The sequence below is a fragment of the Muscardinus avellanarius genome (genome assembly GCF_963383645.1).
Source record: "Muscardinus avellanarius genome assembly, chromosome: 1".
NCBI lineage: Eukaryota > Metazoa > Chordata > Mammalia > Rodentia > Gliridae > Muscardinus > Muscardinus avellanarius.
In genome coordinates, this window is record NC_137786.1 from 112,501,181 (window position 1) to 112,522,105 (window position 20,925).

At 40.3% G+C, this 20,925-nt stretch overlaps 1 protein-coding gene across 1 annotated transcript in view; it reads right to left on the bottom strand.

Annotated features, from left to right (window-relative positions):
• The window catches only part of TRPC7 (transient receptor potential cation channel subfamily C member 7), a gene marked incomplete at both ends in the record, with an annotated part of 165,134 nt that overhangs the window by 127,422 nt on the left and 16,787 nt on the right, over nt 1-20,925 (bottom strand). Inside the window, 3 exons of the mRNA XM_080714164.1 lie at nt 13,637-14,468; nt 14,598-14,720; nt 15,063-15,132. Coding sequence (XP_080570290.1) covers nt 13,637-14,468; nt 14,598-14,720; nt 15,063-15,132 — 1,025 coding nt within the window. The remainder of the gene's footprint in view (nt 1-13,636; nt 14,469-14,597; nt 14,721-15,062; nt 15,133-20,925) is intronic.

The window sequence follows — 20,925 nt, forward strand, 5'->3', positions numbered from 1 at the left end:
TTCTGGATTATTACATCTGAATGATGGAGACTTTTTCACTTTTCTGTCGTATGCAGTTCTTACAGTTTTCTTAATTGGCACTAAATGAGACTCTCTCTTGGATTAAGGGGCTTCAGTAGCCCAACTCATGGGCTGAAAAAGACTTCTGACTTATTACCAGTATGCAGCATAAATACCAAACATTAAAATAATATGAAACATAAAAAGAACTTTAAAAAGAATATATGGCTTTGGAATTCTTATTTATCACAAAAAATATCTATTTGAGGTTTGATGGGTAAATAAGTAATGTCTTCTAGGGGTATCTTTCTTTATTCTGGCTTCATTACAGTCCTTTCATTGGTAATTTTTCAGATAATCTTCCCATGGTAGACTTGACCCTGATTTGGGCCCTGGGGTTCATCCTCTTCCAGTAGTGGGCCACAGAAGTGCTCTTGAATGAGTAGAATTCAAATTGTCATTTAGTTTTATCAATGGTTATATGCCAATGGTATAATATTCAGTGATAATATTATAAGCAGGATCTTAGATTTTGTTCAGTCTTGTCACAATCATACAAATCTATGAACAACAACAACAAAAATACTGGTTCTCTCTAGTTGGAAATGGTTCAAAGCTCTAGGAATGAAGCTGAGGAGGAATGGTTGAGGAAATATTCTGACACAACACTGGAATGGAATAGAAATCCCAGAAACATGTATATTTCGGAATCACTGTATGATTAAGGTGACATCGCAGATAAGTGGGGAAAAGTTGAAATAGTTAATAGATGATACTGGGAAACCAAGCATATGGAGAAACATAAAATATGTTAGAAACTCACTCTACATATAAATCAAACTCCCAATGGACTGAAGATTTACATGTGACTGGTAAGTCAATGCAAGTAATAGAAGAAGAACTAACACATGTAACATAGGAGCGTATCTTTATGCCATTGGGTAAGAGTAGGGGAGGAGTTTTTCTTTAAGCAAAACTAAATCCAGAAATCATTTAAAAAATAAGGGTTTCTGTTCGACAAAGGGCACCGGAGACACATTTAACAGAAGTTAGGGATCAGAAGACAGTACCCCAAAAGACTTTAAACTGCAGGTGATTGGGGACTTTACTCGTCTTTCTGTGTGAGAGCTGACCATAAAAAATTCTCTAATGTACCTTCCCTGAAAATAGGTCATGGACACTCATTCCAAGATGGGCCTCACTCATGCCCAGGAGAAGGAATGGAACACAGGCCAAAAACAATCTAGATAGGCCTTATTGGGTTACCTCCCGTAGCCTATTGTTAGATCATACCCTTTTGTCCAAACATTTCTACACTGTTGTCCATTCTTTATTAAACCTAAGCATAAAAATGGATGGGTTTCCCTGGATCTTTGAGTCTTCATTTCTGAAGATTACTGTGTTAAAAATTGTAAATAAATGTGTCATTTTTTCTTGTTAACTTCTTTTTGTTATAAAAATGTTATCTGTGACCCCTGTGATAAATTATCAGATAGACTGAAAGGACATTACATTCTTTTAACCCCTATAGACATAAGTGAGAGTGGGATAAATTTGTAATGTCTGAAATAGACAAGGAATTATACATAGGTTGTCAAAATTGGTGATCCTGACCACAAGTGGGGAGCATGCTGGAATGATCCAGGGTGATGGTAGAGGCACTGGGTGCAATTGGGGGCATTGAGTAAAAATAAGAGGGTGGTGGAAGTGCCCAGGGGACACTGAATATTTTTTTTCTTTCAAAAGGGCCTGGAAGCCAATTCGTTTGGGGATTTATGAAATTTTAGAATATATAAAGAACACTTGTGAGAAAAATTTAAAATACCCCAAGAGAGAGAGAGAGATCCTGTTCAAACATAGACAAAGGAAGGACTAGAAGAAGCAATTCACAGAAAGGAGAAAGTCACTTGGCTAAACAAACGAAGTGCTCAGCCTTACATTTCTCATACTTGCAGACATCAGAAAGCAGGATGATACCTAGTGCTGGCAGCACATTGCAAACCAAAGCCCACAAGGGAGCATAGACTATGACAGGCCTCTGGGCAGTAGTCGCTATGTTTAGTGAAGTTAACTATTGATATTCCTTCCTTAGCCTGGTACACCAAAAATAAAACTGTAGGGAGCACAAAGATGATCTTTTGAAGCCTCATTTGTGGTAACAAAAAGCAGAGATGCTGGGAGCAGAGGCACACACTTGTAATCTCAGTACTTGGGAGGCTGAGTGAGGCTGGAGAATCACAGGTTCAAGACTAGCCTCATTAATTTAGTGAGACAATTTAGCAAGACCCTGATTTTTTTTTTTTGTGTGTGTGTGTGGTACTGGGAGTGGAACCCAGGGGCTTTTCTACCTCCAGGCTATACTCCCAGACCTATTTTATACTTTATTTGGAAACAGGGTCTCACTAAGTTGCTGAGAGCCTCACTCAGTGCTGAGGCTGGCTTCAAACCTGTGCAATCCTCCTGTCTCAGCCTCCCAAGCACTGGGATTTTAAGCATGTGCTACCATACCCAGCTCTAGCAAGACTCTGTTTAAAAAATTAAAAATAAAAATAAAAAAGGGTTGGGGCTGGGACTCAGGTAAATGCCTCTGAGTTCAATCCCTTTACAAAAAAAAAAAAAAGTTAGAGGCAATCTAGGCAGCCATCCCTGAAAGGCTGTATATGCAGAGCATGGACTACTAGAGAGCAGACAGAAGCAATGAACTAGATTTACATACAGCAACTTGGAGAGAACATAAAAAACACTATATGGAGTGAAGGAGAATATGACTATAATTTTATGCCATAATCCCTTGTATATAATTTTCAAACATACAAACATACACAAATCAACAATCTATTTTTATATAGTCTCCATTGAAATGCAAACACAAGGGGAGAAAGCAGAGATTATAGAATTTTGTTGGTCTTTGGTTGTTATGTTTCTCCAGCCTTTAGAACTTTGAAAATTACAATAGATGCAAAAGACTGGAGTGGGAGACTTTTTGGAGTGGTGCTGGGAGAACAGGAATGGGAATAAAGTATGAGGGGAAACAAATATAGTAGTAATGTTCCATCAACTGAGTCATAATATGAATTCACATTTTTGTACCTGGGAGGAGGGGGAACTCCAGGTGAAAACATAGCAAAAATGAATTATATTAGAGGTTTGATGCCAAATTTTCATTTCCTCTGCTTTTCTATATTTTCTAAAGGTTCTAGAATGAATAGTGTTTTCTTTTCTTTTCTTTACTTTTTTTGTGGTACAGGGGTTCCTGGAAACCCTTCTACCTCCGGGCTACACTCCCAGACCTATTTTATACTTTTTATTTGGAAACAGGGTCTCTTATGCCAGTGTGGCTGGCTTTGAACCTGTGCAATCCTCCTGTGTATGCCTCCCAAGCGTGGGGATTACAAGCGTGCGCCACCACGCCCGGCGTGTAGTGTTTTAATTTCCCAATATCTCTAAATACAGTACTTGAAAATGTTTTCCATACTTGAAAGGGCATTAATTCCAATACTAAGCTTATTGGTTCTTTGAGCTCTTCCGTTTCCCCCAAATAGCACGTGAGGCGCGTCTGCGTACACACACACACACACACACACACACACACACACACACACACACGGAATTCTTGTATCTTTAGATCAGCTTGTGTCCTGGTCAACAGAGAATACTACCAGCCTCTCAATTTTCCCTCAGATCGACCTCCAAATTTAGGGCTGATTTTGGCTTTCAAGAGTACCTGATCTCTGGCTTTCTATCCTGTTCTCCTGTTCTGATCTGGGGATCCACTTGGGTTTTTAGTTTCTGCCTTTTCCAGTTTAGCTTAAGTGGTATTTTCCCCAGTATACTGGGTTGAATAGTGTTCTCCACCTCAATGCATATACTTCCTGGAACTCTAGAATATGACCTTATTTGGTAGTAGGGTAGGTGCAGTTATTAGTTATGATGGAGTCCAACTAGGGTATAGTGGGTCCTTAATCCATAGTGACTGGTGTCCTTATAAAGAGAAGAGACATGAAACACATAGGGAAATTATGACAGAAGCAGATATTGGATTGATGTGTTGACAAGCCAAGTAAAACTACCAGATAACTTCTGGTGACAACTACCAGAAGTTAGGAAGAATCAAAGAAAGATTCTCTCTGAGAGCCTTCAGAGAGAGCATGATGGTGCCAACACCTTGATTTTGGACTTCTAACATTCAGTGCTGTAGTACATTGAAATTCTTTTGTTTTAAAGTCACCAAGTTTTCGCCAATGCACTATACAACACTAGGAAACCAGTACATCCACTGAGACCTAACTGGGTGTCCTCTAAGGAGGATTTTGGGTGCCCAGCAAGGCTTTTTCTGCACCTAGTCTCTTCTTAGCCTTTCATTCTCAACATACAAAGCCCTAAGGAGCGAAAAAAGAGAAAGGAAATGGAGAGGCTTACTCCATGGTTTATATATACTAAATAAATATTTATACTCCACTTTAACATAGATTAGAGATAAGATTCAATCATTTTTCTCTACTTTATGGAAAAATTTACTTGCTCCTTGAAGCCAACAGAGAGACAAAGATGTCCCCAGAGCCTGAAAAATGCAGTGGAAAATTCAAATACAGTGGGATCCTTTCCATTTGGAGATGGTCACTTCTGAACCCATCTTCTATGCTGCTAATGCTTTGCAATGACCAGATGGCCAAGCCTAGAACACAACCTCTTCTTCCAAAGGCCAAGGTGGTAAATCAGGATTTGCATCACTTGCCTGCCTTCTTCCTATTCTACTGTGCTCCTTTCTTGGAGAAGTAAAAGAGCTGACCTATTCTGCTTCTTCTCCCTGTGCCTCCCATGCCTGGTGTGTGGCTGTGAAGCACTGAGAGATCTGAGAGGAGAAGCAGGAACTTGAAAGCTTATAAAAAGAAATCTGTCCAATCTGACAGCACTGCAGCTCCATCTGTGGTGATTCACCTGCTGATGAGATGTGCTGGTTTTTCTGGACTCATGTGTCATTCACACCTTCCAGGGAGGAGCTCATCTTTCTACAGAGGTCTTTAACACCTCTTGTTCTTGTCCTTTTTGATGCATTTTCCATAGCAGGCATGTTGCATTTTCTAAACTGCATATGTAAGCCACTCTCACCTGCTGAAAGCTTCTAATAGCTCTCTATTGACCCTACAGTGAAGTCTAACCTTTTACATGGCCACCAATGTTAAGTCCATGGCTGAGGTCCTGGTCAGCATCCCTATCATCTGCCTCTCCTCCCCTTTACATCCTACAAAGGAGCTATATTAAGACACCATTCTTTGAATGAGCCTCTTTCTCCTTTTCTGCAGTGGACTATTTCACATACATTTTCTATTCCTGAAACCCTCCTTTCCCCTTCCTGTTTTCTGTTTATCTCTCTCATACCCTTGGGTTTTAGTTAAATATTACCTTCTTTGAGAAATCTCTAAATGTGTACAGACACATGCACATAGCTGCATCATTAAGTCAGCACTTTGAAAACTGTAGTTTATGATTTGCAATGTTATGTTTACTTTATGATTAATAGGATAAATTCCTGTATCTTCCACCAGACAATAAACTCCTTGAAGGCAAGAACTTTATCTTCATCGTTTTATCTCTGCACCTGACCCAGTGTTTTGCTCAGACTGGAGGCTTAGCAAGTGTTGCCCAAACTGGATTTTCAGATATTTCTATAAAAGTCTTTATCTAGTTCTGATATTCTTTGAGTGTAGTGACACTGTTCATCTCCCACAATCTTGACATGTAATCTGAATGTGAATTGATTGCTAATAAAACATACTTTCATGCTATGGTGTGTGCAGCATACTCAATGTTATCCGACTCTGATTATTTATATAGTATTGTGGTCCTTTTTATTTTCAGAGAAAAATTTTTATTGGTACATGTAATCATATATTAATCACTGGACCCTCCCCTACTTCCCACCCTGCACCCTCTCACTCCCCACCTTCCTGTGCTGTACACAGTGATTGGCTTTGATAAGTCTGTGTATGTACATTATGTCCACTGAGGTGTCTCCCTCTTCAAATCTTCTTCCCCCTTCCCATCTCCCTTAAGTAGGCCCCCTTCTTCGGTCTACTAGGATTTCTCCTCTTTGTCTGGAGTCCCTCCTGTGTCCCAATTTTTCCCTAGCTTCCACATATGAGAGAGAACATCTGACCTTTAACTATTTGTGACTGACTAATCTCACTTAGCCTAATATTCTCCAGTTCTACCCATTTTCCTGCAAATGACATCATTTTGTTCTTCTTTATGGCTAAGTGAATTTCATTGTGTACATATCCCATAGTTTTATAATCCATTCATCTGTTGATGGACACGTCAGCTGGTTCCATAGTTTGGCAATTATGAATATTGTGTGACTATGAACATAGATATGTATGTGTTACTATGGCAGTCTGGTTTCCATTCTTTCAGGTATATACCCAGAAGTGGTATAGCTGGATAATATGCTAGGATCATTCCCACTCTTCAGAAAAAAGTCTTGCATTTCTGTTTGATATAATGTGTGCTACTACTTATTAATTTTCTTGAAGAACCATAGCCATTTTCTCTACATTTCTGATATTTTAGACTGATAGTTGCACTTGGGTAGGAAATGATTTTTCCATTTTTTGTGTAGTGATGAATCTTTTTCGTGGAGATATTTTCTTAAAAAAATAATCTCTGTCTGTATTTGGCAGGAGCCCTGCCTGCCCATTTACTCCCTCCTCCTCTTTCTTCTCTATCTTTTCAGCCCACGCTACTCCTTTTCATAGTCATATTTTAGCAGCACCCTTACATTATTTGGTTTCAGGTCTGCATTTATCCAATTGGAAATTATTCCCTTGGACTATTTTTAATCATGGAGCTAATAGCGTACAGCCTAGACTTCATGTTCTGGAAAGATCTTCCAAGGGGGTGAGCATCTTGAACAAAATCAGGAAGACTCTAAGTAGAGATGTTGAAATTTATGCTGTATTTACTGGGAGGAAAAGTTGTGGTGCTGAAAATTCAATGAGGTTTGGGAAACCAAAAGGAATCTTCACTGAGCTTTCTAGTGAAAAAAGTGCTAATTATGTCAGGTCCTGTGCAAATAGTTTTATGTTCTTGAGCTCATTTAATCCTTAGCAACACTGAGAAGTCATTATTTATAAGTTCATTTATTTACTGAACACCTAATATGTACCAGAACTCTCTGGACATTAAACGAGATGAGGTATAGGAGTTATTAACAACCTGGAGAATCCTGGTGTCACAGAAAAGGGAAGATTAGGGTGAGAGAATATATTTGGGTAAAAACAAGCAGTTGTTTTTGGACAAGTCACAATCAAAGTACCCAGTCCCTCCCTTCCATCTTCCATTTTTCAAAACAGAAAATTAACTTCCAATATATTTCCACCATTGCATGATTAGTAGAAGATGGAAGCCAGGGCGGTCTGATTTCAGGGCCAAGCTCTTTGCTCTCCAGTCCTCAGCCAGGAGGAAATGAAGCATGGCTGCCCTGGGTGCTCACTGAGCCTGACCCCTGCCTGCATCATCACACCCAATGTACACTATTTTCCTGTATTTCAGAGGCTAATACTCTTGGCTTAAACCTACAAAGGCAACACCATCTAATTTTAGGCATTACTTGCGATGTAATGAAAAATTGTCATTAAAGGACACATTAATTAGCTAATTTTCCTGTAATGACTCATTAATGAATGCTCTGTCAAAAGTGCTTCTTCAGACACTGAGAAATAGAAAAATACAAAGCTATCTTGGGTAGAGTCACCTTTGTCCCTCTTTCTGAGATAGTCTAGTCCTTGGATCTCACTGTCAAGTACAGGGGCCTATAACCAAGGCCCCAGAATGGACCAGCAGCAGATGTGCATGTTCTGACTACAGCTTACTGTCCATGCTTATCGAGGGGCAGGCTCATTAGCTCATCACCTGACATCTGTGGTCTTTCTTTCCTCTGCTCACATTGCACATCATCAGATATTCTAGCACAGACTGAGTGGCACAGTAAGATCTCTGAGAGTATTGGGGAAGATATATAAATGAGTGCTTTAAGGACTTCTCTCCCAGTTTCTCTTACACACACATATACCACACACAGGAAATTTTTTTTAAACATCTGCAGCCTTCACAGCTTAAAAAATATTTTCCCAATTAAAAGGGAAACAATTTTCAAATAATTTCCTGTATGTTAAGCAGGCATTTGTTTATACTACAGGCCAAGCTTTCAAACTTCCAAGAAAATGTATTTTCCTAGGGTGCTAGTCTATAAGATTTAAAAATCCTCAAAGCACGCAGGAAATTAGCACAAACACCAGAAGCCAGGGCACAAAGTTTGGCTTATTCAGCCTTTGATACTGTCTGGGGCCCAGGCTGCATCTTTACTCAGCGTCTGTGTTCAGACAGCCAGGGTTCAGTGTCCTCTGAGCTCTCAGCACCACAAGTCGAATCACTCTTCCTTCTCTCCTCCTTACCCCTCTTCCATCTTGATAAGTTTACAAGCAGATTACAAACTGTCATCTCAACATCTTTACCTTCCACAATGGCACTGCACTACAATCATAGCAGGTGGCAAACTGGTCTGATTTATCATTATTCACATTTTTAATTTGTGGTATTTTAGGCCCACACGAGTTTTTATGGGTCTTAAAATGACAGCACAAATATAGATACATAATTAATCATCTATCCCTTATGATACATATGATTTAATAATCCACTGATAAACAGAAAGGTCATTAACACTTAAAACAGGATGAAGTTACAGCTTTAGTTTTCTTGCCCCTTACTCTTCCCTCCTAATGTTTGTAAGAATAAATTGCAGTAGCTGATGCCTCCATGCTGACTTTGCATCAACAGGAAGAGCCTTCTGAGTGGCAGCTTTGCTAGTCTTTAGAATGATCAAATGTTAGCTAACCGAGATATGCTGTTTGTTGGGCTTCTGCAGTTCCCTGACTTGGGAACAATGGACGCTTTTAAATTGAAGCAAAACTGTGAGGGAGCAAAAGGAATCCTATCTTGCTTCCTTTCCTTCCAAAGCCTGCAATATTCTCCTCTCATTCTTTCTTTCCCTGTCTACCTCCCTGTCCTACCACCACCACTGCCACTATAACTCTGATTTGGAAGAAAGATGAACTCTTCTAATCATTTTGAAAAATCACCTCCATAGATACACAACATACATAGACAAACTGCTCATATATTTAACTAGGAAGATAACAGCAAAATTAAGGGGATCCTGAGAAATTTTGTCAGAGGATGATCAGTGAAGAAAACCAAATAGACTAATTCAGGAAAGCTTGCAGAGATCTTCTCATACTCTTGGTGGCAGGAGGTAGACAAATTCACTATTTTTCCTAGCTATTCCAGGTGCTTCTACACAGAGAGCTCATTCCACTAGGATAAAACCCTTTCTAATAGTCCCTGCACACCAATCTTCTTTTTCTCTGGCTCCTACTTCACAGTTAATCAACCAAAATGTCTATAATTGGCAGTGCTCCCAAACCTCCATTTTAGGCAAAACCAAGAAGACACACTTTGCCTTTCATACACTATACAGTGTGAGACACATAATTGGTCCTCAGATATTTAACATGTGGGCTTTATTACCCTCACTAGCTTATAGCCTTCTTTAGAACTTTCCTATTTAACCATTTAACCAAATGCCTCTATGAAATCCATGTATGTAGTAAATTTGAACCACAGATAAAACTAATCATTTGTTTCATCAACTGAAATGAGTATCCTCTTAAGTTTTAGTTCATTCTCTTCATTATGTATTTTTGGAATGCTTACTGGTTTACTGGGTACTATTCAAAGCATTGGAAAGGGTTTATTGGCCATACAGTATTTTAATGTTTTTCTAGACCCAAGATGATTAGAGGGACATAAGCAATTTTTGAACAGCTGTACAATTTTCCCACCAAATATAATGGCTTGCTAATGGGCATCTTACTACAGTCACAATCTGCTGAAAACCTTGACATTGGTTGCACTTCTTATTAATGACTATATTCTATTCTGGTAATCAATTAAAATTACTTCAAAAACAACTGCCCATGCAATCAAATTCAGGCTCATCTCAGATGGTGTCTTCTAGCCAGAAAAAGTCATTCCAAGAATGAGTATTTTAGAGGATATGGAGTATGATATATGACCTATTTTCAATGAAAGCCTGATATATTTTTACATAATTGATGCCACAGGGTTGTCTCCATAACATGTGGCTTCAAGGAGCAACATGTTGTCCCTAGAAAGCAGAACAGACTCAAAGAGTGCATGTTAGAACATATCTACTCGCTTTCTAGTCTTTTATTATAATTTGACTTCTTTCCTGCAAAGCTACTCTCCGAGAAGATTTATAATGTCAGGAATGCACATACAAGAACAGTTGAATAAGTAATAAATTTCTAAAGGAACAGTTATGTTAATTTATAATGCACCATTTGTCGACAATCTAAAAGACATTATTTCAAACAAAGGTAACTAGCAGGATGTTAACAGCCAGCAAATGCATTTATGCAAACTCTTTTTCTGAGTAAATGACTACATTGAAGAAGAGATTTGTCATCATGTTAATAGTATTCTTAATTGTCCATAATTTTCATAATTTACTTTTAAAATGAAAATATCATAAGAAACACTTTCAACAAATGTCAGTTTTAGATATTATGTGCACTAAAATAGACCAGACTTTGGGTTTTAGTAAAGAAAACAAATGGTTCAGATGTATTTCCAAATGTTAGTCTAGCATCATTTAATTTAGGATGACATACTCCCAGATGTGAGATAAGTAGAGAATTGTGCAGTTATCCAGATAATATTTTCCAAAGCATGGTTTTTGTTTTGTTTCCCTTGTCCAGAAATATCTAATTTGATTGGTTTAGCCATTTCTTTCACACAGTCTGTTCAGAATCACTCTGAAGACCAGGGGACAAAGCTCTATCAGCCTTCTTTGGGACACCCTTGGCCCAACAAACAGGGGAAAAAGAGGCCATAGCTATAACTCTTGGGATCTTGTTTTGGCAATCTCTGCATCTATATCCACTGAGTTATCTAGATGAGGCATGAATAATGCAGATATTATGGAAGTGTTTCCAGTTAAGTGGATAGGCCCCAGTTGGGGAAACAGATAAAATAAAAAGAGCCTAATTACAGGATTTGTGGTTCCCCACAATCTCCTATTGGCCTAGCTTATTTATGTCTGCCCTATGGGACAAGCCTCTTCCTACTGAGAGGCTTCCAGAGCCTCATGTATATACATAATTAAATTGTCCCTCTCTTTAATTCTAGTGCTCCAGGCCTAGTCTAGATTCTCTAATTCATCTTACATACTGGTCAAATAAATTTCCAAAACTCTACTTTTCATCACTTGGGTTCTTAATCATAAACTTCTAGTGGCTCACCACTTCCTACAGGGCAACATTCAGAGTCTTCAGCCTGACATGCTCTGCTTCCAATCCACCCTCAGTACTCCTCTTGTGTGCCCCCACAGGAAGTCTGTATTCTAGTGACATGGAGCATCATCAATCTCCTTCCTGCTCTAGGATTTTCTTGGGTTTGATCCTCACTTACCTCGATCAAATGCCTCCAAGCACCTTGCTTTCCCACTGTTATGGTTTCAGTATGGAATGCCCCCCCAAAGGTTTATGTGTTGAACACATGTCTCCAATGTAACAATATTCAGAGGTGAAATACTTGAATGAGGGCTCTAGTATCAACAATAGATAAATCTATTGAAGGATTAACAATCGGAATAGATTTACTGGGTGGTAACTTAGGCAGGTAGAGTGTGGGTGGAGGAGCTAGGTCCTTGGGGGTGTTAGGAACTCTATGTGTCCCTAGTTGCTTCCTGTCTCTACTTACAGTGGCCACTGTGTTGAGCTCAGCTTTCCTCCACTGTGCTGTACCATAGAGTCAGCCAACTATGGACCATATCGCTGAAGCCATACGCCAAATAAACTTTTTCTCCCCTTTGTTGTTAATTTCAGGTATTTTGGTCACAGAGACAAGAAAGCTGACTGAAACACCCACCAATCCAACTTCTTTTTATTTTTAACCATATCATTTTTTACACTTTTATTGATGCATATAGTCTCTACCAATCCAACTTCTGCTCATAAGGCCCAACCCCATTCTATCTCTTTGAATCCTTAAAGAATGTGGCTCACGGGGCCTCCCTTGCTATAAGATGGCATTTATCTTTGGTCAACCAATTGACTCCCATGCAGGGTCAGCTTCTGCACTGACATCTGTATAGATAATGAACTTTTCACTTACACATGGTATATTTTCTCAGGTCAATTGCCAGTCCTGTATGTGACACCTTTTTGTATATTTCATGGCATCTGACTCATAGTAATCTCTGATCAAATGCCAGGATGAGGAATAATGAACTCAAGTGTGGTTTCTATTCTCCTAGCCACACCTTCTGTAGTGAGGAACACCTTCATGATCAAAATAAAGGCCAAGAAGAAGCTCAAACCATGAACAAAGCCTCTGGTATTGGCTTTCTGGAGTGGCTGAGTTAGTTCTGGGTACCTAGATTAAACTGATGGTTTATCTACTTATTAGCTATGTGCTCTTTCTCTACCTCTTGCCTTCATACAACCCAGGGACAATAACACCCATGGCATATGGTTTTCAGGGGATTAAATAAGATCAATGAGGTAAGAAAGTTAGTGGCACACAGTAGGTGCCCAGTAAATGTTAGCTCATTTTACTAATGATAATGTCCAAAGAATTTCTTACTTTAAGTCTTTTCTTTTGGGGGAGTGTCTGTTGACAGTAAAAGCATAGGGCCACTCTTGAATAGTAGACATTGGAGATGGGTCTCCATCCTCTGGGTTGGGCTTATAGGTTCTCAGAATTCCTGAATAGGAGGGCTTTTCTCTAGACCCATATACTGGGATGACAAACTCAACCCTACAGTGACAGTTTTATTTTCCTTTTCATGTGCCTTCTTCTCAGACCATTGCTAGGATAATAGCAATAGTTTGCTGGGTTTTGTTCTGTTTTGGTATTAGGAATCGAACCCAGGGGTACTTTGCCTCCCAGAACACCCCAGCCCTTTTTATATTTTGAAACAGGGTCTCACAAAGTTGCTTAGGCTAGCCTAGAACCTGGGATCCTCCTGTCTCAGCATCCCAAATACTGGGATTATAGGCACGCACCATCATGCCCAGCACTGGCTGTGTTTAAGAAAGGCTTCCCTAAAGCCTTTTTAGCATTAGGATTAGACTAAGTCTAAGATCAAAACAGTCCAGAATAGAGATGTGACTGAGACAAATAAACCCACCATGTGAAACAATCAACAAGCCTGAGCCTTCCGGTTGCTAGAAACCCTGACATCCTCGGCAACGGGCACCAGAGCCACAGTGGCATCCCGCCTGCATCCTACTTGTCTTTAGCCATATGGATCTGTGCTAATGTCACCTCTTTATTACATTTGTGTGGTGTAAAAATCCCGCCCAGTGGGCCACTCTCCCCTCAGGCCTGTATCTGCCCCAAGTGGGATATGTCACCCTTCCCCAGTGGGGCCTGAATGACCCTGAGGCCTTCACCCCCTCTTTTACGTTGGAAGATAAACCCATTTTGCTACCAGCCACGCACGGAGAGCCACTGGCCACTGCCTGCGGGTGGCGAGTGGGAGTGTTACCTTGAATTCAGTCTCAATGTTGGCTAGCCTGGCTAACTCGTTGCTGAGCTCTAGCGCGGTGAGGACGGGGTCTTCGCTGGACAGGGACAGGTAGGCGGCGCTGGCCAGTCCTTTGTAGGCGTTCATGCGCGAGCGCGAGTGGCTGAAGGAGTCCTTCCGCTGCTTCTCGGCGCACTCGGCGCACTTGCAGAAGTAGTCGTGGGGCCGCTCGATCCGCGCGCCCTTGAGCAGCAGGATGTGCACGATCTCGTACTCCTGACAGTGCGCCGCCAGGATGATGGGCGTGATGTCGTGGGAAAAGCGCGTGCCGTCCTCGTCGTAGGCGTAGAAGTCGTCGTCGCGCAGCTCCTGCTCCAGCGGGCTGAGCGTCAGGCGCTGGCCCTGCGCGAAGGCCGGGTGGTTGAGGATGGCCTCCACGATGCGCACGTAGCCCTTGCTGATGGCCAGCAGCAGCGCGTCCCCCACCCGCGCCAGGTTCTCCTTCTTGAGCAGCAGCTCGGTGACCTCCAGGTGCTCGTTGCCCACGGCCAGCTGCAGCGCGTTCTGCCCCATGTAGTCCACGCAGTTGAAGTTGAGGGTCTTGGACTCCTCCAGCATCTTCCTGACCACCGGGATGTTGCCGTACTCGGCCGAGTCCAGGAAGCGCTCCTCCTCCGGCGTCAGGCTGGTTCCCTTCTCATTGAACATGTAGGCGGGGCCGCGGATGGCCTGGCGCCGGCCCTTCTCTCTCAAGGTCGTGTGCCTGCGCTGCATGTTTTTGAAGGTGCTATTCCCCAGCCTGCGGATCAGCAAGACAGAGATGCTCAGTGACTTTCCTAAATGTCTGCAGACTCTCCAAGAGGCAGAACAAACAAAAATTGTTGAGAGGAAAAAGAATATCACGATTGGAATTTTATGACAAATTGTGAAATCACATTGGAAATCTTTGTCTTAAACACTGAGATTAAGAAAATTGGATCACCTGATCCAATCAAATGGATACATCTTCATTTCGCTATCCAGTCTCCTGCCCTGGGTTGGAGGAGTCGGGGCAGAGCTGAGAAGCGGGTGAAGTCTGACAGACTCAGAAGGGTGTATGGCAGGGCTGTGGCAGGAACAGGCAAAGGGCTGTTAGTTTTATTCCCCCAGCGTTAGGCTGAGCAAGTTCCTCAGCCCCTCTGTGCTTGTGGTTTCTTCCCTGCAGAGTATGCATGTTTGTGTGCCATCAGGTTCATTGTGGGATTAAATGAAGTTGCTTGACAAGTAGAAAGTTTTCAGTATTGGTTTTGTTCTTTCCTTTCTTGGGTTTCATCTTGCCCAGTTCTCCCAGGGCTGCGCCACCGGACAGGCTGCACAGGAGCTGCTGCCTTAGGCCCAGGTGTCAACCCGAGCTGAGTTCTCACTATGGTGAAACTGCAGTCACATGCAGGCAGGGCCACAGGCTCACCTCTGTATTCTATCCTTGTACTCTTTTCTATGGGAACTGTGTTTTTCTGGTCCCAAAGAAACATAAGCACCTACTAAGGGCAAGATGTGGTGGGGGCAGGACTGGAGTTACTGTTACTTTGCTGGCCATCCTGGAATTGGCCCTCCTGAGGAATCCAGCCATGACATCTAAAGATTAAACCCATAGCCGGGCGTGGTGGCACACGCTTGTAATCCCTGCACTTGGGAGGCTGAGACAGGAGGATCACACAGGTTCGAAGCCAGCCTCAGCTACTGAGTGAGGCTCTCAGCAACTTAGTGAGACCCGTTTCAAAATAAAATATAAAATAGGTCTGGGAGTATAGCCCGGAGGTAGAAAGCCTCTGGTTTCCACCCCCAATACCACCAAAAAATAAAAATAAAAAATAAAGAAATAAAAATAAAGAAAGATTAAACCCAGAATTTTATATGGATGGAAGAAATAGGCCAACTTACATGCTGGGTTCACTTCTAATCTGTTGTTCTTCTCACTTTGGCATAGTGTGGATATTAGCTCTAATACTGTTAATAGTAATAGTTAATATTTTAAGCACCTATTACAATATGCTGGGTGCTATATTAAAAGCTTCATATATATTCACTTGTATATTTCTCATATCAAATCTATGAGGAAAGCTATTATTATCCTCATCTCAGGTGAAGATGCCGAGGGATGAGAGAATGAAAGTCTTTGAAGTCAGGTTTACATTAGAAATTCTGACTCTGTCATCTGCTAGTCTGACTTCAAAAAGAGTTGCCTAGGCATTTACCAAGATTTAAAAATGGCAAATGAGAGAAAGTGACGTCTATCATATAATTTAAGCTCAAGTTGAGATACTTCATCTCCAGGTAGCTTTGAGACCTGGACAGAGCAGGTATCCCATTTCTAGGTCTCAGATATCAACACTAAGATGGGGGAAGGCTGGACTCGATGTTCTCTAGGCCTCTGCCCACTTGTATGCCTTAAACTTTTCTGATCCTTCGGTTAGCCCTACCTAAATCTTCTGTTCCCCTTTTCTAGTTTATTCCCACTTAACATTATTCAGATAACATGAGAATGGCATGAATTTAAGCAAGAAGTATCTGTTCTAACGGTAAATAATGAAGCCAGGCACAGTGCTTCATGCCTGTTATCACAGTATTGGGGATGCTGAGACAGTACTTGGGAGACTGAGACACAGGGATCACAGGTTTAAGGCTAGTGTGCAGTAACTTAGTGAGCCCTGTTAATAAAGAAACAAAATAGGGCTGGAGATGTAGTCAGAGATAGAATGCTCCTGGATTCAATCACAGTAACACAGTAAATAAATTGACAAATAAATAAATATTTAGGGATCAGTTTTTAACTATTTTCTATGATTGCAGAAAATTGCTTTGCTATTGGCTATGTCTTGTGAATAAAGAATACTCAGCATTTCAACTAAACCCATTTTCAAAAATAAGCAAGACTTTTCAAATTAAACCTAGAATTTTGATATTTTTAAAGCCATGTCAATTAGCCTTACATATTTGTGAATTTGGGGCTCCTGTTAGTTTTCTGCTTATTTTACTTTTTGACCTATATTGACCCTTTTTGTTTTAGCTCTTTGGGGGCATAATCTCTGATATGAAGCAAAGAGTAGAAGTCAGAACTTAGAACTTTAATTCTGCATGTAATGGAGTCACACTGCCCCTGAAACAGTGGAGCAACTTCTTCATCTGCAAAATAAATGAAAGGAATAATAATTGGCAACTCTCTCCAAAGGCCACTGCAGGTGATAAATCCTAACAGAGTTCTGCACTCCTTTAGGAAGATAATCTGAAACGCCACTCATTTTTCTTTTCTTTTCTTTTCTTTTCTTTTCTTTTCTTTTCTTTTCTTTTCTTTTTTCGTGGTACTGGGGATGGAACCCAGGGGTATTCTACCTCTGAGCTACCACCCAATCCTATTTTTTATTCTTTATTTTGAAACAGGGTCTCACTAAGTTGCAGAAGGCCTCACTAAGTAGCCAAGGCTGTCCGTGAACCACGGTCCTCTTGTCTCAGCCTCTCAAATGCTGGGATTACAAGCATCCACCACCACACCTGCCTTCACCATTCATTTTTCTAAAGTGCACTTTGATAAAAGATTGCCAGGGAAAGATTCTCAGGATTCAAGTTCACAAGCTTCTAAGCCTACTTCTTTCAACAACACCATCATTCCAAAAAAAAAGAGGCTGCTTGTCCATGAGAAAGGCAAGACTGGAAATCTCATGAAGAATCTCTATAGAGAAGACAGAGTCACAAGTAGTATGGAGGCATGTATAATCATAGATTTTTCAGAAGGAAAGGGATGACTGAATTGAATGCTAAGAAATTAACTCATTTGTATCCCCAGCTTAAAGGCCTGTCATCTGGGCACACACACAAGTGAAAGTTGAGTCCATACAAGATGAATAATCTTTCTCATAGTATGAACTTGACCTATGATAGGTTTGGTGCCCTCTCAGGAGTGTGTCTCAGGACAGCTATCACAGCTCAACCCAATAAAAAAACAGTTTCCACCCAATAGCATATGAGCTGAGTGTCAGACATGAAACAGCAGCTGCCCTCAGAAGCGGTCGCTATGGCTTGATTCTACATCCATTAGAGGTCTGTCCAAGAGGGAGAAAAGTTCAGGCTACAAGGTCAAGGGTACCTAACTATATTCAGCAAGAAGCCTTAGGGAGACAAATTTAAAGGAAATGTAATAACTACTGAACCAAGTCAGAGCAGAGAAACATCTCACAAGGAACACATAAAGTATCCAATCTAAATTCAGAATCCACATGAATATCATAAATCCAATGAATATCATAAACAGACCCTGAAACCTACAAACTTAAAAGATGTTCAAGAATCCTTTCTTATTTCCACCATTAACAAAACAAAACCCTGTTATTAAAGAAATAAAAAAGCATCACATTAGCATGCTCATACTCTTGGTGAAGAAATTGAGGTGAAAAGACTAAATAAATCTTGGCAAATGATTTCTGCACCAGGGTTGAGCATCGGAGGCATGATGATGTTTCTATAATAATTATAAAAGTGTATTGTGTGGCTAGTATTTTTCATAAGTTAAAATGTCTTCACCATTTGTCATGCATTTCTCCAAGTGACCTTGAAAGCAGTCACTCAGATATAACACAAAATAAACAAGTTTTCTTTCACAGCCTTTAAAACCTCAGCTTTAAGAGGCATTTGGGCTCCACCAAAATGGTCAGTTCTGTTCCTTTTCTAATAGCATTAAAATGAAACCTTATGAGTCTTCATGTTCCTCATTCATACCACCATATAATGGGATGTGCTACCAAGTGAGGTTGCTTCCACCATGAGGGGTTTCATAGCAGACCCTGGAGCCCTGCGAATTGATCCAGATATTGATGGAGACCTTTTAACCTCACTGTGGGCTTCTTAGTACTAGCTCTGACAATTTCTTACCCTAATATCCTAATGATGCTTTTAAACCATTTATGCACTTATAAATATATTTAGCTGCCATGTCTTTGTCATTTAACCTTGATATTATAGATATTATGGGAAGAATACACCAAAGATATGTCATAAGGATAAAGTCATAAGGATAAAGTCAAAGCTCACACTCATCAGTCCAATATGTTGCCCTGTTGGACTCTGATGATACTATATTCTAGTTTTAGGGCCCAAAATGAGTAATGTAATTCTCTCTAAACTGCCATTGGCTTTTGATTGCTCTTCCTTTAATATTTTTTAAAATGAAACTTGAGTGCAAATTCCTTTATATTTGCATATATTATTGAGATAATGAGAGCTCAAACTTGTTAAATACCTCAGTTAAGATACTGTGCTTTTCATTTGGTGTCGTTGAAAAGAAGGGTTCCAGTGAAAACGGAACCGTATCTGAGAGGGGGGCTGATTATTAGGCTGCTCCTGCTCCCTCCATTTCTGTTTTTATCAGGCTGCTCTTAGAGATGCATCAGCTGGTCTCAAGGAAGCCAGATGTGAGTAATCTGTGGAAAGCAGGAATCTTGCACCTTAAGTCTAGCTGCAAATGAGCATGACAATAAAACATTTTGGAGACAGGGACTGTGGTCAATTACTGATTAACAAAAGGTCACTTAAGTTGTCTCTTTAGAGCTATTTGTTGTCTTTTTTTTCCCTAAAATTGCTACATGCATCAAATGTGAAAATTATCCAAGCCTGAAATCAATTCAGTCTTAACATTCCCCAACTGGACTCAGAATCAACAAAATCCAGATGTCAGATGAGGCATCAAGGCCTGTGCCTCCTCTCTTATGGGTCTAGAGTCATGGTGATAAAACAGTCAAGTGACTTGTAACCTAAATCTCAATTCTCTCATCTCTCATGTTCCTGAGTACCACCCTGAAGATCACACTTAAGAATTTATATCAAATACCCTGGATAAAATGAAGTTTTATACAAGTGTCCATGACAATAATGATCAAAATCTTATATATTGATACACTTAAGTACCCAATTATTTAAATTGATTCAGACTTTACACTTTATATACTCCGTTTAGCTATTTTACTTTATTGCGGTACTGGGGATGGAACCCAGGGGCATTCTACCTCCGATTTACACCCCCAGCCCCATTTTTTTTAGTCTTTTTTATATTTTGAAACAGGGTGTCACTGAATTGCGAAGAGTCTCGCTAAGTAGCTGAGGCTGTCCATGAACCGCGATCCTCCGGTCTCCGCCTCCCAAATGCTGGGATTATAAGCGTGCGCCACCACGCCTGGCTCAGTTTAGCTATTTTAAATGACTATGTAATAATGATAGTCAACATACATACATTTACTATGTGACCGACATTATGCTAAGTGATTTATATAAATTATTGTTTTAAATAAATTATCATGTGATACTTAGGTATTTTCTTAAATTGACTATTCAGTCACGATGATTAACATTTATTGCACATTAACCATGTGCCAACCTTCATGCTGAGTACTTTACATGCATCATAATTTTAATATTTCACAAACTACTACATTATTTAGGTGCTGTTGTCATTAGCACTTAACAGATGATAAAATGAGGGTCAAATAAGTTAGCCATGTTTCCCAAGCTATATGTCTTGTAAGTGGTGCGGCCACTCTGAGGAGTGTAGTGTCATGCTTCTGGTTGTATGCTATTGCCACCCATCTTCTTCCTGCAGTTTTAAAGCTTGCTTTAGTCCATGAAGTTTTCCAGAAGAGTGCAGGTGCCTTGAGGGCAAGGGGATGACTTGTTTACATGGCATATGCACCTGGCACCCAGGACCCTGATGTTTGCACATAGTTCATGACCAGATGACTTAGTCAGTTCTTAAATACTTGATCTGAATTGGTCATTTAAGAAGACCATATAACATGATTACCACTTTCCTTCTTTTTTACAAATACAGGAGCCATATAATCTTATAACTACTATTTACTACTTCTGACTGACAACTTTTAAAATAAGGTATGAGTGCTAGAGTAAAATCAGTTTCCAATTACCTCCACTATAAATGATAGCCCGTAAGTTGGTAGATGAAACAGCTAATATCAGAGGGTATCCTAACTCCCTTGAGAGATCGAAGCAGAAATTTGAGATATTTCCACTTCTTTATAATACTTCTGAAAAATTTCCCATAGTTTTCAGGATATGTAAGTTATTGCTAAATGTCATTTTTCATATTCTGTTGAAGTTGAGGTGAGATAGTGCATATAAATTACTTAGTGCCTGGTGCATTCTCTAGTGCTATTGAATGTTAGCACTATTTTAGTTTATAATTACATTAACTTTGGATCTAAGACGTTCAGTTTCCCACCCAAAGTAGTGACAAGAATATGTTTGCACAACATATTTGAATTAAAAAAGAG